The sequence below is a fragment of the Nannospalax galili genome, unplaced genomic scaffold (genome assembly GCF_000622305.1).
Source record: "Nannospalax galili isolate Female #2095 unplaced genomic scaffold, S.galili_v1.0 scaffold44, whole genome shotgun sequence".
Lineage (NCBI taxonomy): Eukaryota > Metazoa > Chordata > Mammalia > Rodentia > Spalacidae > Nannospalax > Nannospalax galili.
Window position 1 is genome coordinate 6019402 of NW_008355789.1, and position 27637 is coordinate 6047038.

Genomic DNA, 27637 nt, shown 5'->3' on the forward strand with positions numbered 1-27637 from the left:
CGATTTACTCACTTGTCTCCAGTAGTGGGCTTTGACTTTTGAATGTTTGCATATTAAATACACAAAGCAAGTTTTAATAGAAAGAAAACTAAATAGAACCCATTTTGAGGTATAGCTCTAGGTTGTGGAAGTTTATAGAAATGTGGATTGAATGGTTAGACATCCATTTAAGCGAAAACATGGAGGTGAGTTCTTAGAAAGATCCTTTGTCAGTTACTGTGTGCAGTACATAGCAATGCAGAAAGATACATATATAGGTAGAGTCAGTGTAGGACTGGCTGTGGTACTATGTTTGGTAGGCTTTGTGAACATGGTAAACATAGTGAAGGAAGTGAATCAGGAACTACAGTGTAGCCCATCCCAGTGTCAACATTATCCTGACCTGGAGGGCCGGGGAGAGAGACTCACATTCTGTTTGGGAAGTTCAGCCTGTTAATCAATAGTTTCCTATATAAACAGCTATCTAATAGGTTTTCCATCTAATATAAAAAAATGGGACAACTTTATTAACAAAGATTACCAGAAGAAAGATTATGCTTTTTTTAACCACGATGTTAGTCTTAAATTTACTTAAAATATAGTCTTCAAAATTTTTAGAAATACAGATGAGACTGAATTTCTACTTGCCATAAAACAAAGAATGTAAAGTGGCTAGTTGAAGGGGGAAGTTACACTTCCCAAATTTTTTCAGTACTTTCTCATCTCTTCCTGTCCTACAACAGTTTTACACATAAAATTATATGAAAGGGCATAGAGTAAAAAGTAATAAGAAGTGGTGTCAATGCATTGCATCTTGAGTTTTTTCAATGTAATATTAGTTTTGTGGGAATTTCTTACGTGTATGCAACATGTTATTTTGATCATGTTCACCCCAATTCCTCCCAGATATACCCCTACCCACAAAGCTCCTGTCTGTTTTTTTAATATTTTATTATTTTTATTTTATGTGTATGAGTGTGTTGTCTGCATGTATGTGAGTGCACCCGTGTCGTGCATTGCCATGGAGGTCAGAAGAGGGCTTCAGATTCCCCTGGAACTGGAGTTAAGGATGGTTCGTATCCTCCATGTGGGTGCTGGGAATAGAACCTGGGTCCTCTGCAAGAGCAGTTGGTATTCTTAACTGCTGAGCCATCTCTCCAGCCCCATGTTTTGTATTTATATGCTCCCACTGATTGCAGTTTATGCTGCCACTATACTCATGAGTATGGGGCCACACCATTAAGATGCCATCAGCTGTCAGTAGCGCATCAGCTAAAGGTGGGGACTCATAAGCATCTCCCCCCTCCATGCTAGAATGCTGATTGGCTAGATCTTGTGCAGGCCAACCATTGCTGTGAACTGATGAGTGCAGCATTCATGTCATGTCCAGGAGACACCGTTTTGGCTCCATCCTCCTGATCTCTCGCTCTTACCATTTTTCTGCTTCCTCTTCCATCATGGTCCCTGAGCCTTGGGGAGAAGGGATGTGCTATAGATGCTATTTGGGTTTTTTTTAATTTATCATGAATGCTGGTTCATATCAATATATGCTGAGCTACTTGATTCTTTTTTGAAGTAGAGTTATACCGTCATGGGAATATACTAAGGTTCTTTTTACTTGCTTCTCTGTAAATGAACATCTAGGGTTTCAGTTTTTGCATTCAGTACTGCAGTTAATATGTCATTTTACAGACATGTACAAGGAATAACTGCAGGATAATTTTTTAGAAATAGAATTTCAGGGTCAAAGGTAATGGGCATTTAAATTTTTATCGACATTGCCAGATTATACCCCCTGTTAAGATTGTTTCCTTTGTACATTTTATAATTTCTTTTCAAATCATAGATGAAAAGTGTACTTTGTTCTGCCAGGTGCAGTGTTTTGAGACTCTTCTGTCACTGTGGGTGTATGTATATTTGTATAGTATGAATGAAAGAAGAAATACTCTGCTTCGTTCCTTTTCAGCAAAACAGATCGTTAAAGACTATTAAATAGCCTTGGTGTTCAGAGGCACTGGACCTCTATAAGCTGGCAGTGAGTATAGGTCTGTTCAGAGAGAGGGTTCAGGGTCACATGAGCTTTCAGAGGTAAAAATTCACCTTTTCAAAGGTGAATTGAATTCGAATCAGCCTTTAGGTCTCCAAGCCATTTGTGTGTACTAGTGTTTGGGAAGTATTAGTAGAGGGCTCACCTGTGTCCTCTCAAAGAGAGCACACAAATTATGTATCTGTAGTGGGGGTGGATGTGGAGGTGTGTCTCAAGCACTTGGTTCGTGAGTGTGTGTGGAGAAACTGTAGCAGACATCGTGTGATGTGGCTGTATCACTAAAATGTTTAATTTAGAGGGTTTGGGAGTGGGGAAGGGGAGAGTCCAGAATGTATTAAGGTTTAGGTAGTATTTCCAGTAGAAACTCAGTTTAGGGCGAGGTCTTTGGGAGAAGAGTACAAGAGCTAGACAGATTTTGAGGGTGTCAGCTGAGAGTGTAGGTAGATTCTAGTCCAAAGAGTTTAAAGTGAAGTGGGAAACCAGAGTATAGTCTTAAGAACTAGGACACACACTTGGTGTCAAGGTCTAGGCCAATCCTAAACATTTTCTTTAAAAGGCTGTATTAGAGATGCATGTGCCAACATCTAAGTATTAGCACAAACAATGAGTCTTTCTGTAAGAAACAGTATATTTTAAAATGAAATGGAGATCTTTTTTAAAGGCTAAAAACTCATTCAATTTTATGTCTTACGGGGTTTATACTGAGTTCGATATTGTATAACTGTATGAATTCAACTGTGAACCTAAAAATGTTATAGCCACTTTTGAAAGCGATGTATCTTTGCTCTGGAAATTGTTATTGAGTATGTTAAAGCTGTAATGAAATGCTTCTTCTAAAAAGTAAAGAATTAAAAAAAAAAGGCTAAATAGGGAATATTTTAGATTTGGGGACTAAATAGGTTTTTGTAATTACTTAGCCTTAGTATTGTAGTCAAATGTAGATGGGTAATTCTAGCTGGCTGTGGTTATTCCAATAAAATTTTATATATAAAAGTAAGGAATAAGAGAAATTTGGCCTTAGGGTGGTGGTGGTTTGTTGCTTCATTTAGTCTCATCTTAGGAGAATTGGAAATAAGCTATGGCTGTTTGGGTAGGTGGACACCTCAGTGATTCATATACTGAATAACTGAATCCTGGTAAGGTTCCATATTGCTCATGAAATCAGGCCTTGTAAAGCTAGTTATGCCCTGTCTTTTCTCTTTAGCACAGTGCCTAGATAGGGCCCAGCCTTCAGATTAAAATTCTTGAATTCCTGAGCTGGACACAGGTACTAGGCTTGTAGCAAGCATATTTTAAATCCTGTTACTGTGAAAGTACTCTAGACAGTGTTTCTCAGTGCATGGTTTTCAGGTAGCTGCATTAGAATCACCTTAAATTTGGAGGGCCTTGTAGCACTACTGCTTAGAAATGATGGCAGAGCCTAGGAAAGGGCACTAAACTTCACCTTGATATAGGAAAGAGTAGCTCAAAACTAAACTTTGAAGTCTAATCAGAGAAGTTTACAAGTACATCTTTTTCAGTGAATAATCATAGAAAAAGAAAGTGGAAAAACGCCAGATGTGGTGGCATACCTTTAATCCTAGCAGTCAGAAGGCAAAAGCAAGTGGATCTCTGTGAGACTGAGGCCAGCCTGGTATGCATAGTGAGTTCCAGGCCAGCTGGGGCTACAGGGAGACTCTGTCTCAAATTGCAAGGTCACAGAGTATGTCTGTGTTCTTAAATACAGCCAAGCAGTTTTCCAAAGTGATTGCATTCATTTTTACCATATTACTGCTGTTGGCCTCCATTTCTGTATTATCTGAAAGTTTAAGTATAACCAGCACAGAGGAATTACATGTGTACATGTATCTACTAAAGCTGCCTTTGAGAGGATAACCTGATTTCCTCGAGCTATTTGAAGGCTTGTTAACTTGAATTTCAGACAGTAAATAGTTGTGGTTTAATTGTGTTTTCAAATCTTCAGATACTTGATATGTCTATTCTTTGCTAAAATGAGTGATTTCTTTTCTCAAAATGAAATGTATGTATTACAATATTTAACCAAAAGATAACATAGCTTTTGGCCTTTCATAGTAATTTTTTTCCTGAGATTAACAGTTATACTAAGAAATAAATGATTTAAAGACATTTAGCTATTTATTAGTTCATAAGTATCTGGTATCAGTGCTAAATTTTGTATCACCAAATTGCTTAATTTGCTTGAAAACTTCTTATATTTTCCATTATTTTGCCAGTAATTTCTGGTTGTTAGATTGCATCTGATGGACAGAATCTTGCTGACTATGCCAGTTGCCGTGAGTGAACTGTGCCTTTAACATAAACTAGCAAGCTTGTGTTTTGCACTGTGAGAAATCTGTTAAATGGGAGATTTGAAAGCCTTATAAGTTTAATCAACTTACTTCACCTGAGTAGTCTTGATTTCACTTGAAATTGTGGTTTCTGCAGTATTAAATTATTTCTTCCATTTTGAGCTTAATGACTTAATATAACATTAAAATTTCACATTACATTTCAAATAATGTCTACACTGTAGGAAGTTGTAAAAGACTAAAGTATGTAGGAACTAAACAATCAGTGTAGAGTAAATGCAGGTGACCAGGAAGGATCTGGACAGTGTAAAAGTTAACGGTGTTAACATCAGGAAAGATTGTGCTGCACTGAGTCCAAGAACAGTTGAGAGTTTGACACCTGGTGATCTTGGCAGAGGCTGGGGAAAAACTCGAGTGGTCCTTGAGAAAGTGGTGGTTTGGTGGGCTGTGCCTCTCCCTTTATGCATCTCTGTGTCTGTTTTCACTTTGGTGAGTTTAGTGTGTACAATACCTACTATTTGTTTACTTGCATAGGCAAGTTGTTTTTCATTGTATCTTGCCCTAGTGTATGTTTTGTTAAGTTTGGTGTGCCTAGTTAATCCTGATAGGTGATGGTAGTTGTTTATTTGCAGAAACTAGGTATTTAACATTGGTGTCTAATGGAGAAGTTCAGGACAAGGCACGGCCAGAAAGCTGTGACTCTTATAGTTTCCTCATAGCTACAGCTTTCAAAATTTAGTAATCCCCTTGGCTTCCTGTGGTGTATGTAGAAATGTATTTTAGTGTATTACTCTCAGCAATACCCCAGAACTGCTTGTCTCCTACTTTTTATTTGTCGTCTCCACTGTCCTGGAGTTTTTGTTATTGTATGTATTCCAGAGAGTAATTTTATCTAGCTGAGGTCTTTCAGTGGGTCAGGTTTGGTGGGACTGAAAATAAATCCACTGATGTTGGGTATGTGCTTATTTCTTAACCCAAGTATAGTATCTTTTTAATCAAATTGATAGTGACAATAATTAAAGGCAGGTGATGGTTTTCTGTGTCTAGTTCTAAGTTCAACAATCGATCTTTGTCTTTTTTCCCCTGTGGTTGGCTGCTTTTGAAAATGGCCCTTTGGGAGATCTTGGTAAAGTGAAATTGCCTAAAGAGTTACAGTCAGATTTTTACAGGGTGTTGGATTTTGGCCCGTCAACTTTGAGTGTGGAATAATGTACAATTTTAAGGATTCTTCAGCTAGAATTCACCTTACTTTGCATTAAACTCTCCATAGAGCAGATTCTTGTCCATTGTATGCACTTAGTAAACAGCAGAATGCTTTGTATGAAGGAGGATTTTTTTTCCTCCTGTGTTTGCATTGTACACCTTTAGAACTGGATAGGATCTTCAAGGTAATCTGCTCCAACCCTTATATTTCTTCTCTCTTCTAGTGCTATGTGCTCAGTTCCTTACATGAGTCGATGCCTTTATCTCACTGAAGGATATGTAGAAATTTTTTATGCCTTCTGTGACTCCGGAGTTTAGTTAAAAGATACTGGTTCAAGCCAGGCGTGGTGGTGCATACCTTTAATCCCAGCACTGGGGAGGCAGAGGCAGGCGGATCTCTGTGAATTCAGGGCCAGCCTGGTCTACATAGTGAGTTAAAGGACAGCTAGGGCTACAGGGAGACCCTGTCTCAAAAAGACAAAAAAAAAAAAAAGAAAAAGAAAAAAAAGAAGATGATACTGGTTCAGACTTGATTCTGTCCATGCAGGTATGCTGAATGACCTTAACAAGAAAAGTTATTAGTGATTTGTGGGAAATAGTATCTGAGGGCATTATTCAGTCCAGTCCGGGACCCCAGCCGATGGGTAGTGCCACATTCATTCAGGATGGGTCTTCTCTCCTCAGTTAAAGCTCTCTGGAAACATCCTTAGAGACATGGCTAACGTGCCTCATTTATGCTCCTGTTTTTTAAATATAATCAAGTTGGAAATTGAAAGTAATCATCACATTGTATTGATTGAAAGCTTTAATTTTGTTTAATTTAATTTTTTTCTTTTTCTTTTTCTTTTTTTTTAGTTTTAACAGAGGCCAAGGGAGTTTTGTTTCTTGGCACTTAAAAAACTGCCTACATTTTGGATGGCTTTTTTTTTTTTTTTTTTTTTTTTTTGTGGCTTTTGGGAAAATACTAGTCTATAGCTCTGATTGTGTTTCCTATTTAAAGAACTCTTTTAAAAAAGCTAAAAATGAGAGCTAGGATCTTCATTTTAATCACTTAACTATGTTTCCAAAACGAGCAACACGATTACCTTAGCAAATAATGTATGGCAAGTAGTTTTGTAGGACTTCTCTTAATGTAGTTATGAATGAAAATTTATAATTGGGAAAACACACTTTGGCAAGTAGGCCTGAGTAGATTTCTTGAAAGTAATGATGATACTTGATACTTGGTACCTTATTTAAGACTTTTACTATTTTTTTGCCTAACTTTTTTGTTTGTTTTGAGACATGGGTTTTACTGTGTAGCCCTGGCTAGCCTGGAACTAGCTCTGTTGACCAGGCTGTCCTCAAACTCCCATGGAGCTGCCTGCCTATGCCTGCCAAGGGATGGAATTAATGGTGTACTCCATCACCTTTGCCTGACTTTTGAACCAAAGAATACAGTGTGGTTTGAAGAAACTTCTAGCTGCAAGATATCCACACCCTTTGCAGGAGGGAGTGACAACTGTGCTATTCTCAGTAGTGTAGTGTAGCTTGTCCACAGATGATAGGTGCTTGTTAAACTCCCTTGCTAATTTTTAGAGTTTATTTCTTAGAATTTTCTGCCTGTGTTTTGTTTTGTTTTTTCTTTTCCTGTAGCCACAGCTGTCCTGAAACTCACTACATAGACCAGGCTGGCCTCAATCTCACAGAGATCTGCCTGCCTTTGCCTTCTGAGTGCTGAAACTAAAGTTGTGCACTATCATTTCCAGCTTTTTCTGCCTGTATGTGAATTGCTGGTTTCTAAACACTGGTATATTCTTTGTTCCTTTCCATAGTAATTATTTTACTTTTTTTTTTTGAGACTCACTGAGTATAACTGAGATTGAACTATCTGTTGGAGCCTTGTGGGTCCCATCTGAATACAGTGACAATGACTACCCTTCCCCTAGAATCCATTAGTAGCTGGTAGTTCTTCAGGGGAAGGGTAGGGCCCCTTTTCACCCCTCACTGGTCTGTGACCTGCTGTGGTTAGGCCCAGTCTTAGGTAGACCTATTGCAGTGTGCCCACAGCTACTGTGAGGTCATGACAGCATTGGCTGTGCCATGCTGGAAGGCAGCATTTCACAGTCCCTGTCCCTGTCTTCCCAGTGCTTACACTTTTGCCTGTTTGTTTTTTTGAGACAGGGTCTGCCTGTAGCTCCAGCTGGTCTAGAACTTGCTATGTAGACTACACTGGCTGCCAATTCATAGAAATCCACCTGCCTCTGCTGGGATTAAAGGCATGTGCTACCACACCCAGCTTGGTTCTTAACAATTTTTCCATGCTTTCTTCCTCAAAAGTTCCCTGAGCCTTAAAAGGGATGGTGTAAATGTCTTGTCACTTAGTTGAATCTGGAAGTAACATTTATCTGTGGGCATAAATATAAATATTTAGAGAGCAGCTTATACCATGATGATTTACCTAAATAACGGTAGTGACTTACTTTCTAGAGCTTAAGACCTCTTCAGTCATGGGTTTTTGACCAGACATGAATTTCCGCTTGTGGAACAGGCCTCAAATTCAGAGAATGGTTGGTTATCCCTGTAATAGTCATGCCACTGTTGCAGAGGTGGGTACATCTTGCCTGGCAGGTTGGTAGTGTATACTGTAGGGTTCTTGACTGGGTAAGAGTGTTGATGCCTTTACTCCCTGAGCAGCCTGTATAGCATTTTCTGGCACTGTGAAAGCTTGCTGGCAGTGTTGGAGGTGCTATGTGTGTGTGTGGGGGGGGGGAGATAACCAAGGCATTTCTTTCTTCCTGGAAGTAGTTTATTGTGCTAGCACCTGACTCCCTGAGATAGCTCTCAATAAAGAGACCCTCCAATAAAGAGACCCAGTCTTTCACACCCTCTGTTAGTTCCCTTTACAGTTCAGTTTCTATGCCTCCCATGTATGGTAGTACACATATCCTGATTGAGTGCTTCATGCTACAGGATCATGACAGGCAGACCTGTGAAGGTGCACTCAGGTACAGACCAAGCTGTATCCCTTTTTCTTTGTGTGTATTTCAAGGTGGGAGGGAGGAAGCTTCCAGCTTGGCTCTAGGTTGATTTCTCTATACTTTACAACCAGGGTGTATGGTGATTTCAGCAATAGGGTCTTAGCAACTAGTTCTGGTGGGCCACCAATGAGAGTACCAAGAAGTTGTGTTGTTTTGGAGACCTATGGGACCTCCCTAATCAACAATTCATATGGAGGTAATGTACATCTGGCCATGAAGTTTTTGTTTAATTACTTTGGCTGTAGGATCAACATTATGTGGATGGTGGATACAATATTCTTATAAATGGTTTGGAGGGTATTTAAAAGAATTTAAAATCTCTAAAATTTTCATTATCTTTCCTTTGTAGTTGGGTTTGTTGATGTTAATTTTGGTCTAGGATCTAGTGATTTTTGGGTTATCTAAGCATATTTATTAAGGACTAGTTTTGGTAGCTGCTTTGGTTTTTTTGACATCTCTTTTCCCAAGAGTTTCCTAACATGGATCGATGATTGAGAACTTTGTGTGAGAATGGTTTAAAGGCCAGGAGCAGAGAGGTAGGCTAAAACCTATCTGAATCTGTCTGGAGGCCAAATGCTGTATAGACATTCTTCTTTTGGTTGTTTTTGTCTCCTGTCTGCTGATTCCCTGCCTCTCCCACCTCCATTTCAGAATGTTTAGAGCAACCTCAGGCTTAGTCCTGTTTCTCTTTTGTCCTGGGCACCCATCTGGATACTCTTCTCAAGCACATAGAAATACTAAGGATGGAGCCAGTATTTGTATAGGAAGTGAGGCTGTTATGGGTGATTCTGCTGTTCTGTGAGCAAGCTTTTTGATTACTTGGAGTTTCTTATGCTTTAATCCAGCCTCTTTATCCTGAGTTTGACTTTGCCTCTCAGAGGTCACTGGGTTTGATGAAGACAGCTCTGATCTCCTTATAGCCCTTTCCTTTACGTGTGTTGCACCTCCTCTGCCATGGCCTCTCTTAATTCATCCTCACCTTTTTCCTCTAGAAATTCCTCTTTAGCCCTCTTCTCCCTTTTTTAATTATTAATGGAGTTTCTTGTTTACAGATTTTTATGGATTATTTATGAATTATGAAAACCTTGAACATAAACACACACAGCTACTCTCTAACTTAAATAAGACTTAAGTCCAGATGGTTGAAGTTTATTCTCTTTTCTGATTGCATTGCATGCCCTAAGGCTTGTGTTAATATTTTATTCTGTGCGTATGCGTTTCTGAATAGCATAGAACCTTGATTTCAATAAGGTTTGGCCTCATGTAGGTACATACCGAGCAGACTTTTCTGTACCCCCCCCCTTTTTTAAATTTTCTTGTGTGTCTTTTCTACTGGTTCAGTAGAATTTGCCTATGCATGATAAGTGAGCTTATGTTGTTTTTACTGTGAGAGCTTATTTAAAGGGAAATTTTAATATGTTTTTTGATTTCTTGTCACAAGTGTAGAAGAAAGAACCTCTTCTTGTTTCAACTGTTGATGAGAGGTAAATGTGACACCTAGCAGTGTTATTCAAGCTCACCATTTGAGTCTGCTGATCTCTATTCAGTGTTATAAATTCCTTTGGGAACAGAGAAACACCATTCAGTTGTATTTAGGGTTAACAGAGGTTGAGTGAAAATTTGAGTTCTTGTTGGAATAAAGCTTTAGAGATCAGTTACTACAACTGTACTAAAGAAACTTAGGGCCAGTAAAGGTGAGTGACTAGCCTGAGGTAACTGAAGGAAAAGCAGGGTTTGAGTAAGCTGCAGTTCATTGCTTCCACTTTACTATAATGAACCATAGGTTAGAGTCTTCTCTTGCTATTGTTCAATTTTGATTTTGCCAGTCTATTTAAATATTTATATGAACACCAAGAAATTTTTAATGTTCAACTAAGATCTAAACTAACCCATGTTTGTCGTGTGTTTCTTAGAGTCAAAATGGTTTCAATCCCAGAATACTATGAAGGCAAGAATGTTCTCCTCACAGGAGCTACTGGTTTCTTAGGAAAGGTACTTCTGGAAAAGTTGCTGAGATCTTGTCCTAAGGTGAATTCAGTGTATGTTTTGGTGAGGCAGAAGGATGGACAGACACCCCAAGAACGAGTAGAAGAAATCCTTAGTAGCAAGGTAAGTGTGGAGAATGACCATTTGGAGGGGAGAAAAAAGTATGTACTTACATGTGTTATGATAAGTACCAGTGGGTTAGTATATTGCTTCAGTGTCTTAAAAAGAAACTGGGAAGAACATTGGTAAGTCCCTGCAGTATGGCAATGAGCTGGAGTCCAGAGGAAGAGAGTGAAACTTGTTCTGTGATAGGTAGGCCACATTCTCTAGTAAGGTTCAAATTATCTTTATAGTAAATATTTTGGGTATGTTTTTAGAATGTTTGAAACGTTATTTGTAAATACCAGATAGTGTAGTCTTGAGATAGCCATAATTACTATGCTGTGAGACACTATGTTTTAATGCTACTTAAAATTTTGTAAGCACCACAGGTGTTCCTCCTGAGAGTGTGAGGCAGCGAAGTCACATTATTCCCATTTGACATATAGTGGGGTCATATAAATCTTAACTATTTGAGCCTTTAGAAAACTATTGCTAAGGAAAGTGGGAAAGGAGCTAAAATAAATTATTTCAGAATCATAGTAAGCCTGTGAATTCTCCCAAAATGAATTTATCTGATATTCATTGATAGTAAATATGAATCAATAAGCTCAGTTTTGATGCTCATAAAAAATCTGGCTGCAGGCATATTTCAGAAAAGATTTTCACTAATTTATTTTGGGATGAGAATGATACGTGTTTGTAAGCTTAAGTTTTTGTAGGCCTGTTTATAAAACAAACAGCAACAGAGAAAAACTCTACCAGCAAACCTCCCATCCACAGCAGCCAGCCAGACTTTTCACTATGAATGACTTTCACAGAATTTTGTGGTGGTTCTTTAGATTGGAATTTATTGTCCTGTCATGGGATCATTTCTTTGAGAGCATGCAGCAGGTCCTCCTAGTTAGGGTGCCTTTTTTTTTTTTTTAAAGACCCTGGGGTGTGTGTATACTTCTTTCTTAGACATACTTTTTAACTTTTCCAACTAGTCTATAGTAGTCTCTCTTAACCATATCTTTTAACTCTCTTTGTGAGTCTTTGTGCCTCTTAAAACTTGTGAGAAAATAGTCATCGAGAGGCTAGAAGACCACCAGGCTTGCTCTGAGAAAAACTCCTCCTGTGTGTTTTGTTGTTTTTTTCTGCCCTTGGTTAATCTTGGCATTTTCGTATGAACTACTTATGGCTGTTATGCTTCAGTCCCTCTCCCAGTACCACTTCCTCCTAGGAAAGGGTTTTTGTTTTCAGTTTTAAGAGGGAAGAGTACAGAAGAGAGAGTATACAGGTATCAATAGGAGATTGGAAGTTGATGCTCTGAAACTGAGACCTGAATGAAATGTAAACATTCCAAGTATCTCTTTGAGGTCTTCAGGGAAGTGCTTCTAAAATCTCCTTCATAGTAAGTCTAATGTGGAAAGAAAGGGAGTATTTTGTACTTAAAGCCTGAAATTTCACTTACCTGTGATGGTTTAACCTAAATGTATGACCGTTATTTTTAATACAACAATATTTTGTCCCCAAATAAAATATTTCACTAAAATAGAAACTGAAATATGTTACTTTTCTTTCATCTGCTTCCAGTTTCCTCATAGTACATATCCTACTTCTTAATCTTGGTTCCAGGTTGTGAAGCATTCCCAGTAAACTAATAAAAATGTAAGCTTTGTGTGCCAAGAAGCAGTTAATATGTACTTGAAGTAGGAGACGTTAAAGTCTACTGTGGTTTTGAAATACTCCACCATAGGTAGAGTACACCACAGGGCTCATTGACAGAAGCATATTTCACCCTTGCACCATTAGCATTCTGGACTGGATAATACGTTGTTGAAAAGTATTGATCTATCCTTGGGTGATCAGCAATATTCCTGGCCTGTACACATTAGGTCCCAATTCAGACATATATTTTCAGATATCACCCGATTCAGACATATATTTTCAGATATCACCAAATGTCTCCTGGGGACCAAAATTACCTCAGGTTGAGAGCCATTGACTTACGGGGACATCTTAAGAAAAAGAAACTATTGGATGGTAGAGATTTAAGTCAAATATTTGATTATTGGTTAGGGGTGTAAAGATGTAACTCAGTGGTAGAGCACTTGCCTAGCATATGTGAGGAGGCCCTGGCTTCTATCCTCAGCACACATACCCCCCAACAAAAGTAAAATAGTTGATCATGAAGTAAATTTTGGAACATTAAAGAGGTATCAGTAAATTTAAAGTAGAAAGTAATAGGAGTACTAGTGGGTTAAAATAACTGGAGAAGATTCTGAATGGAGCTGGTGGCTGGCACGGGCAGAGTCAAATTTGGGTGCTAGCTGTTGAAGCAGCAAGATCATGTCCTAGGTGCAGTGATCCTCAATGGTCAGAAAAGGAAGAAATAGGACTCCAGGGGTGGAAAAGTACTTTGTGGCCATCTCCTAGGTTCCTTTTACTCTGCTTGCACCTTAATACTGATATTTTTGAGATATCTGCCTAAGCCTTGATCTCTCCTTACCAGGTCCAGTGAGGTGGTCATGAAACACTCCCTGTTCTGTGTGAGTTGAATGGTTGTCCTTTGTTACATTTGGAAGTAGCTGTGTGTAGTTTGGATGTAGAGTGCTTGTTGCCATGGCTCTCTGGACGATCTCTTCCACTTTCAGAGCTTCAGTTTACTGTGTGTGGTCAGCACAGTCTGTATTGGCTCCCCCTGAACTCCAGACCTACAAAATAAACCTGTTGGATTTTCCTTCTAGGAAATGTAGGTGCTTAACACTCACCATTCACAAGACTGGCTTTGAATTTTCAGAATTCTACTTCCTTCTTTCTAGTGTTTCAAATGTAGTTAACAAATTAAAATTATGTCTTATGAGGCACTCCTCGATTTAGGGTCTGTATACTGAGCAAAATAGCTATAGTTCCTGCCCTCGTAGAGTTAGCATTTCTTGTTGCCCAAACACAGGGAGTGGCCAAGTCCAGTAGAAGTTATCTTCTAAATGTGCCTATTTTTCCATCCTATTCTGGACTACTCTACTACTTTGTCATTTCAGGGTCTTTTCTGTCTCACTTTTGCGCCTGTCATTCATCCACATACTTGTACACACTATTGGTCCTTCAGGTTGCTGGTAAATATCATTTCGTCTTAAGAACTGTATGTAGTTTTCCCAAGCTGGGTTAGTCTTTTCTCCTGTGCAATCTCATAACACCATATTGTTACCCCTGTTTTATTGTTAATAACACTATATTTTAATCATCCATTTATCATATACTTACCTAGTTTTTACTACTAGATTCTAAGCTTGAAAGTCCATTTCCTTGTTTGTTCAGTATAGGAAGGTCCTGGCTTATAGGAAATGTTAGTAATATTCTTCTAAATGGTAATAGTAGGAGTTTGGGGGCTGGAGAGTGCCTCAGAGGTTAAGAAAATACACTGTTCTTGCAGAGGACCCAGGTTCAGTTCCCAGTACTCATGTTGGGTGGCTCACAACCATCTATAATATACTCTAGCTCCAGGGGATCCAACATTCTTTTCTGGCCTCTACAGGCACTACACTCAGCTTCCCCCACCCTCATACATATACACATAATTATAAATAAATAAAATCTTTGTTAAAAGTCAAACAGCTGGAAGTGGTAGAGGTAGAGACTATTAAATACTAGTTATATGATCCCAACACTGGTGGTGCAGAGGCAGGCAGATCTCTGTGAGATTTAGGCCAGGCTGGTCTCCATAGCAAGTTCCAGGCCAGCAGGGGCTACAAGGAGACTCTGTCTCGAAACAAAATCCAAACCAAAACAGAAAACAGAAATAAGTAAGTACTAGTTACCTGAGAAGGTGAATGTGCACATTGGCATCTGTTACACTTCAGGAATAAAATAAAAGCTGAAATGATGAACTTCAGTTCTGGGTTTTAGAAATCTGAATAATCATTTTAAAAGCTTTTTCTGGACATCTGCATTGTTTCAATTTGTTTTGAGGAGTAATGCAATCTAGTTAGCCAAAACATGGGCAGTTAATATTTAGTGCTGCAAACTGCCATCTCTGTTTTCTTGGAGCACTGCTTGGACTCTGTTTCAAGGTTCCATTTCTGTAAAATGGGGACAAAAAGTCTGGGCCCCTTGAAAGTGTTTTTGTAAGAATAGCAACCTTAGGAAAAGCCCAGATTAAAATTCTTAGTCATCCTTGGTAGGGAAAGGGTTTATAATGGGTTTTGGACAATGGAAAAATATTACCCTAAAAGAAATATTTTTTCTCATTGATAGCTCTTTGACAGGTTGAGAGATGAAAGTCCAAATTTTAGAGAGAAAATTATAGCAGTGGACAGCGAACTCACCCAACCTAAACTTGCTCTCAGTGAAGAAGATAAGGAGGTCATCATAGATTCCACCAATATTATATTCCACTGTGCAGCTACAGTAAGATTTAATGAAAGTCTAAGGTAAGTACAGATACTTAATGTTATACTTTAACTTCCTACTTCTACAGTTGTAATTTTAATTCTGCTTTTTAGCGAAGTTTTGAAAATGGTTTGAAGCTGTCATATGTTAACAGTGGTTTTAAGTGTTAGAGTTTTTTGTTGTTCTTTTTTGGTATTTTGAGACAAGGTCTCCCTGTAGCCCCAGCTGGCCTGGAACTCACTGTGTAGACCAAATTGGCCTCAGTCGCACAGAGATCCACCCGCCTCTGTCTCCCAGTGCTGGGATTAAAGGCGTGCGCCACCAGTCCTGGCACCTGTCTTATGGAAGTTAAAGGAATTCTCTTTTTCTGGCTATCACTTTGAAAATGAAAGATAGCTAATATATGCTAATTAGAAAACCTTGCTATAACTTTAATGAAGAAAGGGAAAAAAACAACGAATGGAATTGAATGCAAAGTTTACCTTAGCCAAGAAAGAGCAGTCACACATCAGCTCTAGTGCTCACCTGCTCTCCTGCAGCATCCTTCAGAAGCCTTTCAGAATGTAGTAGCTGTATTCTTCTGCTCTTCAGCTTGTACTTGAGGAAATTAAAATTAAGTTCAAGTTTTACATACTGTGTAAAAATGGCTTATACATTAAAACCACAGCTTGTTTATATTTTAAAACACTGCTTTGGTAGCATTATTAGGACACAAGGTAACATCAGAAATAAAGCTTAATCTAAAAACTAATTTGAACCTCAGGATATCTGTTTCTACCAAAAAAAATTTTTTTTCTCCGTGTTTACTGTTTAAAAATCTAATGAATATACGTTTCAAATAATGGTGTGTAACTCATAGCACCATTCTTTTGATGGCCAAAAATAAGATTTTATGATTTTAATCTGATTTTATAGTCTTACTCCAGTTAAAATGATGTAACATTCTTTTTTAGGTTTCAGAATTCTTTGTGAAGCCTTTCTAAAAAGTTTTAAAAGTAAGCTGTGCTTCCAAAGGGCTTTGACATTATCCCCCATATTTATCGAGTATAGAAGTATAAACCTTAAAGATTGTGCATGCACGTGCGCGCGTGTGTGTGTGTATACATGTGTGTACACTTTATGCAGAATAATATCATAGGTAAATCCATTTTATACTTGAGGAGGCTGAGTCAACACTATAATGGAAATGGAAGCTTTGGAATTATATACCTTAGTTCTAATTTAGAGAAGTTACTAATCTCCTTGAATCTGAGTTTTCTTATGTATAAAATAGATATTTCTCAAAAGATTTTTTTTCTTTCTTTGCAAAGTTTAAACAGTATGTCATTTTACCTATTCACTGCTTTATTCCCTTTTAGTTCTTTGAGTCAACAGGTGAAAAACTTTGTGGCTACTACATGTTTATAATTCAAATTTTGCAAAAGGATGTCATAATAAGTATAGTATAATTTCATTTTATTGAATATGTGTGTTTATGCATATGTGTCTTTCTGTACTTGATGTTAATGGGTTTTGGATGGAGTTATCTGCATATTTTTCTTCCCATCATAAACACATCTTACTCTTCAAATAAAGATATGAATAAATAACATTTAAAATGTTCTTAAAGCAACATTTATATTCCATCTTAAAGGAATTAGTATCTTCATCAGTAAGAAAATTTCTTTTTTGAACATTTACTTGCTTGTGTATGTTTGTGCATATAGTTAAGTAATCTTTCCAAGATTATGAGTGTGGTCTCCAAGTTTTGTTATTTAGTGTCTTGCTATATGGTAGTCTAGGCTGACATCAAACTTATGATCTAACTTACTTCATCTCCAAATGTTGGGATTACAGGCATGTACTGCTGTGTCTGGCTGTCACTGATTTTTAGTGAGTGCTTATTTTTCCTTAGAATCCATTACTATAAAATGGCTAATCTAATACATTTTCCCCTGATAGTTCTTGCTTTCTTTATTTTCTTTAATTGAAAGAAAGATTCACACAGCCATATAAAGCTTAGCATGTTTTCTTTAAAAAAAAAATACTGCTAATTGTGGTATAGTTCCCATTGATTTAAAGAGGAGAAATCAGAAGCCTTTAAAGGGGAATTTGATTTAGCAGACAGCATTAATTGGAAAACATCAAAAACAGCCTTTATACAAAAGACCATAATAGATTACTTTAGGCGTATTTCACCTTATAGCTTACAGTTCATCATAGAGGGGAGCCCAAGTAGAAGCTCAGGGCAGGAACCTGGAGCACAGACCATAGAGGAACACTGCTTATTGGTTTGCTTCCCTGGCCTATGTTCAACCTGCTTTCTTTCTTTCTTTCTTTCTTTCTTTCTTTCTTTCTTTCTTTCTTTCTTTCTTTCTTTCCTCCCTCCCTCCCTCTATGTAGCTCAAGCTGGCCTTGAATTACCTAATCCTCCTGTCTCAGCCTCCCTAATGCTGGGTTTTAAGCATGAGCCACCACACTCAGCTAAATGTTCTCTTAAACATTTCATTACAGCTTTAACATTCAGTAACACATTCCAGAGCAAGGATACATCTCTTTCAAAAGTGGCTGTAAATTTTTAAGTTCACAGTTGAATTAATACAGTTATACATATTGAACTTAGTATCAGTATAAACCCTGTAAGACATAAAATCAAATGAGTTTTTATTTTCTGCCCCTTTGCACCTCAAAAAAAAAAAGACTGAGTTATTAAATTACTAAGAATTGCTGTTCTAAAATGCATATGTATTCCTTGACTGTACTTGACCCTATAGTCATGGAGCAGTACTCCAGAATCCTCCTTTTTAGCATAAGCTTTGGGTATGCTGTAGGTGCTACTGGACCTGCACTGCACTTTTAGAGCCTCTGCCCTCAGAGGCAGCTTGAAAATATAGGTGCCTGTGTCCTCATAACTGATTTCATCAACCCCTCAACATCTGTTCTTCAAGTTTATTTTTTAAAAGAGACTCTAATAGCGATGTGTTTGTCTAGGCAGCAGTTTGTAGGAAGGGAGAAGAGAAGAAAGGAAACTTGTGTCAGGGTGGCCTGGGAACTTACTGAAAATATAGTTTCTCGGGTGCTATTTCAAATCTTACAAAGATCTAAGGATGAAGCCTGAGTGCCTCCACTTTTAGTAGACTCCTAGATAGATCTTATGCTAAGTATGAGCTCTGATGTAAAGTCTGCAGCAGTATTACCAAATAGATTTTGAAGAACTCAGGATAAACAAAATTTGACTGTTTTAAAACGAACTTTTTTGTTCTTTTTCAATATATTTTTTTCTTTTTGAAGTGGTTTCTATGACTACATTAGTGAAACAACATTCCCTACCACTCTCCAAAAGCCTATCTTAATTAAGATGCATTTATGACTCTATAAACCAAAACTTGAGAACTTTATTTCTGTTTATTACTTTCTGGTGTAACACCTAAGAGGCTCAGCCTAAAGTTCAATAAAGTAGGAACTAGATGGAGGTAAAATACAGTGAGGCTAACTAACCTGGCAGAATAGCTTACGTGGGCACAAAATGGCTTCATGCTTGTGCTCTCAGGTACAAATAGAGTGAAGAGGCCCAAGTCACGTTACTCCTTATTTTCAGTGACCTAGAAACTGTCACTATCCTCAGGAAGTTGTAATATAATATCCTTTGTATACTTTCTTTGAAGCATTACCCCTCCGAACCCTGTTGTTTTGCAAATGAGAAAGAAAAAATAGCGTTCCCTAGTGGTCTAGGATCCATCCTCTCTGTGAAATGTCTTTTTTGCTGCATTTCCATTCCATCAGGCTTTTTCTCTCCTTGATTGAGATGGTTGGGGAATTACTCATAAGACCCCACCCCAGTTTCTTTAAAAATGTTTTTTCTCCTGGTATTTCTCTGTAGGATCTCAGATACTATTAAAAGGATAAAGAAAAGGCCTAAGAGCTCTTTATTTATTTGGTATTTTGTTTGCTTTTTCCTCTCATGAGTTACTCTTTGTTTTTGGTGACCCAGAACTGACTGTTCTGTCTGGGGAATTTGTAACAGAATATTCTTGGTATAGCACTTCCTCAACAATACCTTCCCTGTCCTCATTGTTTCTCAAACCTGAGAGACCTCAAAGTATTGCTATACAGGCAAGTAGACTAAATTCTATCTGTGACGTATCTTGACCTTTTAAAAGAAGAGTTCGATTTTCTTCATTCTAAACCCTGTCAATATAAGCACTTTGGAAAATACTCAAAGCTGTTTGCACTTTATGTGTGTGAAAACACTTTGTATGTATATATATGTAAATAAATGCCTTGCCTGGTGTGGTGACACATGCCTATAACCCCAATGCTCAGGAAGTGCAGGCAGGAAGATAAGAAATTGAAGATCATTCTGGACTACTTAGCAAATTCCAGGCTAGCCCTGGGCCGTACAGTCCTGTCAAAAAACAGGCTGGAGAGGTGGCTCAGCAGTTACGAGCACTGACTGCTCTTGCAGAGGACCTGGGTTCGATTCCCGGCACCCACATGGCGGCTAAGAACGGTCCTTAACTCCAGTTCCGGGGAATCCGAAGCCCTCTTCTGACCTCTGCAGCACTGCATGACATGGGTGCACTCACATACATGCAGGCAACACACTCATACACATAAAATAAAAAACAAAATATTAAAAAAAAAAAGACAAAAAATAGTTGGATGTGGTGGTGTGCGGCTTTGGTCCCAGCACTGGGAAGGCAGAAGCAGTTCCAGGCCAGCTGGGGCTACAGGGAGACCCTGTCTCAAAAAGACCAGGAAAAAAAAAAGACAAAAAAAAACAACAAAAAATCTAAAACTTTTGATCTATATTTGAACATACATTAATTTTACATAATTATGAATATACACATTTTACTATTTGTTTAATATAGAAGTAATTCATGTGTTTCTTTTTTTTCATGGTTATAATTTTAGTGGTTACATAATATTCTGTCACGTTGACAGATAGTTTATGCAATTTTCACTTGGCATAAAAAAATCTAGGGAAGTCTTGGTGTGGTGGTACATGCCTTTAATTCCACATCCATGAGGCAGGTGGATCTCTGTGAAATTGAGACCAGCCTAGTCTACATAGGGAGTTCCAGGCCAGCTGGGGCTATAGGGAGACCCTGTCTCAAATAAACAAACAAAAAAATCAGTGATTTCCAATAGTATTATACATTGTAATTAACTATGGTTGACAGGTTGTACAGTAGATATCTTGATAGAATTAAAAAATGCTATAAATGAAGTTATATAGAAAACAAAATATCTACCATTTCTTTACCTTAATATTCATTAACTGCCTGTTTTGAGACCAAGGTTAATAGGTACTGAATGCCTGCAAGTTGTTTCATTTAATTTTATACAAGTCTAGTAGGTAGATTCCATTACTGCTCCCATTTACAAGGTGAGGAAACAGACCTGACTGCTTGTGTAACTTAGCATTTTAGCTGACAGGTAGGCTAACCCAGGATTTGAACCCAGTCGGATTTTAGAGCTTTGTTCATAATCCTGTTTCATGTCATATTATATCCTTTTTTTCTTATTCATGCAGATTTTCCATGTTTTTATAAGATTATTGTAATAGCATAGTCCTTCATTGCTATTAAATACCTTCTTTACTGAACCATTCATAGAATTTAGACCCTAGACCTTATAACTAGGTACATCATTGATTATTTTTCTGCATATATACTTTTGCTTTTGTGGAATTTACTGCACACAAATTCCAAGAAAAGAATCTATAGATTATTTGGGGGTGTTTTAATAAATGGGTGTATTAAAAATCTCTTTGAAACCTCAAGAATTTTAAAAAAGTGTATTGTTTGCTACAGAAAGGGAAGTAAATTCATTTTTACTTGTATATAATATGATTGAACATTTCTGAGCTTTCTTTGGCTGTTTTTCTCTTATTGGTAATTATAACTTAGCTTTTTGTTAGTTTGTTTTAGGTTTTGCTCACATTGAGGTCAGCAGACAACCTTGGGTGTCTGTCCACACCACCTTTGTTCTTTTTGAGGCAAGGTCTCTTTTATGGTTTGCCACTGTGCTGCAAACTCCAGGCTTGCTGGCCCACGAGCTTCCAGTGGTTTGTGTCTCCACCTCCTATCTTGCTGTAGGAATGCTGGGATTACAGAAATATGCCAGTGGGCAGGCTTATGTAGCAGGCACATTTACCCACTGAGCCATCTTCCTGGCCCTTGTTTTTGATTTTTTGAGACTGTATCTTGGTCTCAAATTTGGAGCCCAAATTGGTCTTGAACTTAATATGTATCCCAGGCTAGCCTCAGACTTGAAGTGATCCTTCTACCTTAGCCTCCTAATTGCTGGTAGTACAAGAGTGTGCCACCCTGTCTGGCTTACCATCATCTTTAGATTGCTTAACCACCGTAATTGTTTTCTCCTTTTGATACATGTGTATCATGAAAGACTATACTTTGGAAAGTTAAGATGGAAAAGAACTCCACTATAACTTCAAAATGTACATATAAAAGCTAAAGACTGAAATTATCTGAACTTACTTCTGGATAACTTTTTAAAATTTGTACCTTCCTTTTTCAGATCCTACAATGAAGTTTATTTTATAATCAGGAAACTTAAACATAGTTGGTAAATGTACTTTATTCTGAAATAAAACACACAAACTCAGAGGTCAAAAAATTGTAAATAACTGAAAAGCACATTTCTATCTCTGTATTCTCCAGTGAAAATGAGATTTTGTTTTTAAGCAGATAAAAAATCAACATAGGTGAAAAACTTTCATTGTTACTTTCTTTTGCAGAGATGCTGTTCAGTTAAATGTGATTGCTACACGACAACTTATTCTCCTTGCACAACAAATGAAGAATCTGGAAGTGTTCATGCATGTATCTACAGCATATGCCTACTGCAATCGAAAGCATATTGATGAAGTAGTTTACCCAGCCCCTGTAGATCCCAAGAAGCTGATTGATTCTTTAGAGTACGTGTGTTTGAGTTTATATACATTGCTTTAATACTAAGATCCAAATTGATCTTTTTCTCTCTATGTGCAACCCATGCACACACATTTATCTCTTCCTTTATTCAATAAACTATTGAATATCTTCCATCTTATTGTATAGGTTTATGTCTTACTATATCAGTGAAGTCAGTGAAGGGATTTCCCTTTTGGCCATGTGTAATAGTTGGAGGAGGGCCTCTGTACAATTCATCTATGTTTTAGGAGTTTTGTTTTCCAGGTAATCAATTTTAGTTCTTGTGGAGACCAATGACTGCTTAGTAGTAAGGTTCTGATTTACTAAAGGATCTCTATACCCCTCACCCCAGTGGACTAAACCTGTCGAGAGGCCTTTCATTATGAAGAAATCAGAGGAATTATAGTCCTTTAATTCTTACTCCATCTTTCTAAGGACAACATTCTCTCAGCAGTTATTACATGAGTAATATTTGTATTTTATGTATATAAAAGATTAAGTGAAATGCATATACTACAACTTAATCTTCATTTGCTTCAGTCTGTGCTTTCTTTTTTGGTTTTTTTCTTTTTCTTTTATGTGTATGTGTGTATTGCCTGTATGTATGTAAGTGCATCATTTTGTGTAATGCTCGTGAAGGTCAGAAGAGGGCATCAAATTCCCCTGGAACTGGAGTTGTGGATGGTTGTTAGCCACCATATGGGTGCTGGGAATCAATCGAACCTAGGTCCTCTGCAAGAACAGCCAGTGCTCTTAACCTCTGAGCCATCTCTCCAGTCCCAAGTCTGTGCTTTCTTTTCTTACTACATGAACACTGTGTCTTTGCTTTTCCTTTTAGACTACAATTATATAGATATTTCTACATCCATTACATCTTCACATTTGTTTATCATCACAGAATGTCTCTGGGCTTTTTCCTTATAATTTTCTGTCTCTAGTTCTGTCTTCGTTCATAGATATTCCATTTACTTTTGACTCCTACCAGCCCTTGGTTTCTCCTAAAATAAGCACACATGACCTTTTTAAAAAGGCTTTTCTGGCTGGGCGTGGTGGCGCACGCCTTTAATCCCAGCACTCAGGAGGCAGAGGCAGGCAGATCTCTGTGAGTTCAAGGCCAGCGTGGTCTACATAGTGAGTTTTCAGGACAGCTGGGGCTACACGGAGACCCTGTCTCAAAAAGATCAAAAAAAAAAAAAAAAAAAAAAAAGGCTTTTCTGTTAATCATTGTATGGAAATGGGTTGTAGGAAAATATGAGAGTTGACTGAAACATTTCTTGTGATGATTACCTGCTTCTATTTTATAACTCAATATCCCAAATGGTCCCAAATAAATACTTCATTTTCCTTACAAGTCAGTAGAAGTGTTTATGATTCTGTCAAAAAGTAAGCATGGAGGTAAGTGAAGCTTAATACTGCCTTTTGGCTTTTGTTTATCCAAACATCTAAGGAAACAAGAAAGAGCTTGTAATGTAAACATCTTTTCCTTGCTTACAGAGAAATCTAGCTAATACTTTTAGTAGTATTCATGGATTTGCTCTGTAAACTCAGTAGAGATAAAGCTTACTTGCCTAAGTCTCTCTTCAGTTTAACAGGTTTGGTGTTTCGTTAGGCTCTATTTTCCCATCTATCAACCAACCATCCTTTCCAGTTTTCAAAACTCATCACCACTGTAGTTTTTTTCAAGCTAGAAAGTAATTTCCCTGTTCTTATTCTTCTCATACACAAAGTACTTCCATATATGGAAGCAGTTTATACTTCCTTTGCTAAGAGTTTGGGTGTCATCAGAGTGTGACAATATACAGAATGTGTCTTTGTTTAGTATAGACAAAAAGGGAAAGATGTCTAACAAGGATGAGACAGAACCAGACATTAAGGAAAGACTATGGACATTACCTAGTACATCGCACTCCTTTTACAGGTGATCCTATTATACTTTCTTCAGAGACACTGAGAGCATCTTTTTAGAGGAATTTTGTGACCTCATTGTAAGTTATTAATTGGATTCTCATAGCATCCTTCATTATACTTTATTATTCCTAGTATTTGTTAATCTCGCTTGTGAGGATGCAAAATGTCATTGATTCCCCTTAAATAGATTATCAGCCCTTTTAATATAATTGTAAATATGTATGAATAGCAAATGTATATAATTAAAATGCTTGTCTGTTAGGTGGTAATAGAGAGATTGGTAATTTGTAATGAAACATTTGGGTCAAAATACTTTGAAATTATTTTGGACTTTGGAAAAGAAATCTAATTTAAATATTATGTGATAGTAAATTACTTCATTTTGGTTTACGGTCACATCTAATCAAATGTACATGAAGTACATGAATTTAAACTAAATGGTATCTTTTTAAAGACACTTAATTGGTTCAGGTCAGTTTGTTCTGCTGTCATATGACTTATGAAAGAACTATTGTTTTTCAGATTTTTTTGGATGTAGGAGTTGTAGATTATAGACCTGTGGTTGATATTTAAACCTTCCCCCTTAGTGAAAGTTACAGTGAAATCATGAGTCCGGGCAGCATATGGGTTTATGCAAAGTTCAATTAAGTAGTTCTTCATTTATAATAAAACATCGGGAAAATTTTGCATATTTCTTTGTTTGCTAGATGGATGGATGATGGCCTAGTAAATGACATCACACCAAAATTGATAGGAGACAGACCTAATACATACATATACACAAAAGCATTGGCAGAGTATGTCATCCAACAAGAAGGAGCAAAGCTAAATGTGGTGATTTTAAGGCCGTCAATTGTTGGTGCCAGTTGGAAAGAACCTTTTCCAGTAAGTTCTTTAAAAATCTTCATATTGGGATTTAGAATTTTAAATTATAACTGTAGAAAAAGAGTTGATGATGTGATTTAACAGCAGATGTTATATAAGTGCTGAACATGGTTTATCATGGAAAAGCTGGTTGAAGTTCATAGGAAGAGGTAATGTTATCAATACTTGTTATTTCTAATGTGAGTCTGGGGTTATGGGAATGTAGATCAACAATTTAAAATCCTAATTGAAGTCTGATGAAAAGTTTTGACCTTGTCTTCAGTAAAGGAGACCAGGATTTCATGTGTTTTTCATTACCAGAAAGGCAAGCCCTTCAGGAGTTGTGTGTGTCCCTCCCTGTGTAGATTACAAAGCTAAGAAAGCTGTAAGAGACTTCTTTGGTGACTTGCTGTTAAAAAGAACAGAGATGTTAGGAAAGTCTTAAATCCCTGACTAAGAGAAGGCAGTAAGTAAGCTGATCTAGAAAAAACCTAGGTCTGTATTTGTAGGAAGTGACAGCATCTCTTTTGTTGCTTTGATAATTCTTTTTTCTTCCCTTTTACTTAAAAATTTGAGGAACACTTACCATTTTCCGTTAAGATGTTGCAATAACAAATAGTATAAAATGAAAGACGAGCAAGGCTTGATTTGGCAAAAATGATTGACAGTGTATACTTTTTTTTTAAGGAAAATTCCATTTGCAGGGAGTTAGCAGAGCATAGGTAACCCCTTGAAAATATTTTCATTTATTTATGATCCCAGAGCAAGACTGATTCTGTTTGGTACTAAGAAATGAAATGTAGATTTTTTTTAAGGCATTGAAAGAGCACTGTAGGTATTTATTTGATGTGTTAATACTTTAAATAATAAATCTTCTAGTTCGATAATCACTTTAACCTCCTCTCCTTTTCCTTCAATATTTGGCTTTAGGGATGGATTGATAACTTTAATGGACCAAGTGGTGTCTTCATTGCGGTAAATAAACTTTTTAATTTACTTTTCTATAGGAGTGTGAGTGTGTGTGTGTATGTGTGGTGTGTGTGTGTGTGTGAGGGTGTGGGCATGCACATGTACGCACATGTATATACATTTTGGCTTATGTATCTTAAGGTGTTGTTTTTAATTTCAACAAAGGCAGGGAAAGGAATTCTTCGAACAATGCGTGCCTCCAACAATGCCCTTGCAGACCTTGTTCCTGTAGATGTAGTTGTCAACATGAGCCTTGCTGCAGCCTGGTATTCTGGAGTTAATAGGTATATGAGGTGACAATGTTTCTTATTAAATATATCATAATTGAGAAGGGGAAAGGAGTTACTGATATTAATTGCTTAGTTTTGTTAGTGTTATATCAGTAAATGCAAAATACTACTACCCATAGTAAGAGTTGATACATTAGAGGCAGTAATAGGCAGACACACCCATAGTAATAAAGTTAATTCCCATGTAGTAACAGAATTCACAAGTTCATTAGGAATTAAAAATGGAGGAAAACAGAAGCCCTCCTGAAGGATGACTTTTTAAGCCATATTAAAACTTGGCATTAACTTTTTTTTTTGTCTTTTTGAGACAGGGTCTCCCTGTAGCCACAGCTGTCCTGGAACTCACTATGTAGAGCAGGCTGGCCTTGAACTCACAGAGATCCGCCTGCCTCTGCCTCCTGAGTGCTGGGATTAAAGGCGTGCGCCACCACGCCTGGCTAACTTAACATTTTTAAAGAGTTGAAATTCACAGGGAAGGCTTTGTGTGCCAATCATGGCACACTAGAGCAACCTTAACCAGTAAGTAACCTTTTAGAAGATAATGGTAGCATTCATAGCTAACACCTAAGCTTTAAGCTTTCCATGAACTTAGTTCATGTAACTGAATAAACTGACCTTAGTTTTGAAGTCATCACTTCATGTCCTAAGAAGAGGAAGGATGCCATGTTTTGAGGGATGTGTTGTTTTAGCTAAAGAGAACTTAGCCTTTAATTTTTTTTTCAAATTGAATTTTTGAAAATGAGACAAAAAGAGCTGAAATTGTCACTCTTTTCCTCACCTTTAAAGACTCCTGCTAATACAAGGAAGGAGCATTTAAAAGAAAACCAAATCTGCTGCATCTATTTATGATTTAGGGGGAAGAGGGAGTAAGAAGTAGTTGTAGTCATCAAACACTAGAAAGATCCTTTAAGGGTGCTTTTTACATAATACAGAAGAGGTATCCGTCAGCTGCATGTCTTCCTACTTTTTCGTGAAATTTCGCTGTGTCTCACCTCTTTGTGTTTCGTTGCTTTCATCTTTGTCTTTCCAGACCAAGAAACATCATGGTGTATAATTGCACAACAGGCAGCACTAATCCTTTCCACTGGGAGGAAGTTGGTATGATTTTATCTATGTTTTTGAATGCTAGAATGCTTCTTAAAGAACTTAAAATGTTCACTGAGTTTTTAATATTAGAACACTTAATGAGGCATTAAGACCAAGATAACAATTTATTCTCATTTTAATTGCCATTTGAGAATAACTACCAATAATGCCTGTGGTCCATCCCTAAGTTATATTTGAGGAGGAAGCATAGAAATTTATGTCATGTTAATTAGTAGAGGTGATAAACATTACCACTGAAATCTAACCCCCCATGACTTCATAGGCCTAGGCGGCAAGGATCCAACTGTAACCTATTGTGACTAGTCATAGATACACACAGATTAGAGATGCATGAGCCAACATCTCAGTGTTAATAACAAAAACAATGAGTCTTCCTGCAAGGAAAAATATATTCTACAATGAAATGGAGATCTTTTTTAAAAGTTAAAAACTCATTCAGTTTTACGTCTTACAGTGCTTATACTGAGTTCAATGTTATATAACTATATTAATTAAACTGTGAACCTTGAAAGTTACAGCCACTTGTGGAAGAGATGTACTCTGGCTCTGGCGTGTGTTACTG

General features: G+C 37.4%; 1 protein-coding gene across 3 annotated transcripts in view; it reads left to right on the plus strand.

Annotated features, from left to right (window-relative positions):
* Far1 (fatty acyl-CoA reductase 1) overlaps positions 1 to 27637 on the plus strand; it is a 73288-nt gene that overhangs the window by 26383 nt on the left and 19268 nt on the right. For 2 of the 3 annotated variants that reach the window (XM_008853515.3, XM_008853513.3), the window contains exons 2-8: positions 10472 to 10667; positions 14883 to 15058; positions 21763 to 21942; positions 24553 to 24730; positions 25640 to 25684; positions 25844 to 25971; positions 26999 to 27066. In XM_008853515.3, the coding sequence (XP_008851737.1) occupies positions 10479 to 10667; positions 14883 to 15058; positions 21763 to 21942; positions 24553 to 24730; positions 25640 to 25684; positions 25844 to 25971; positions 26999 to 27066 (964 nt within the window). In that variant the 5' untranslated portion in view covers positions 10472 to 10478. The remainder of the gene's footprint in view (positions 1 to 10471; positions 10668 to 14882; positions 15059 to 21762; positions 21943 to 24552; positions 24731 to 25639; positions 25685 to 25843; positions 25972 to 26998; positions 27067 to 27637) is intronic. The other variant, XM_008853514.3, reaches the window with a different exon arrangement.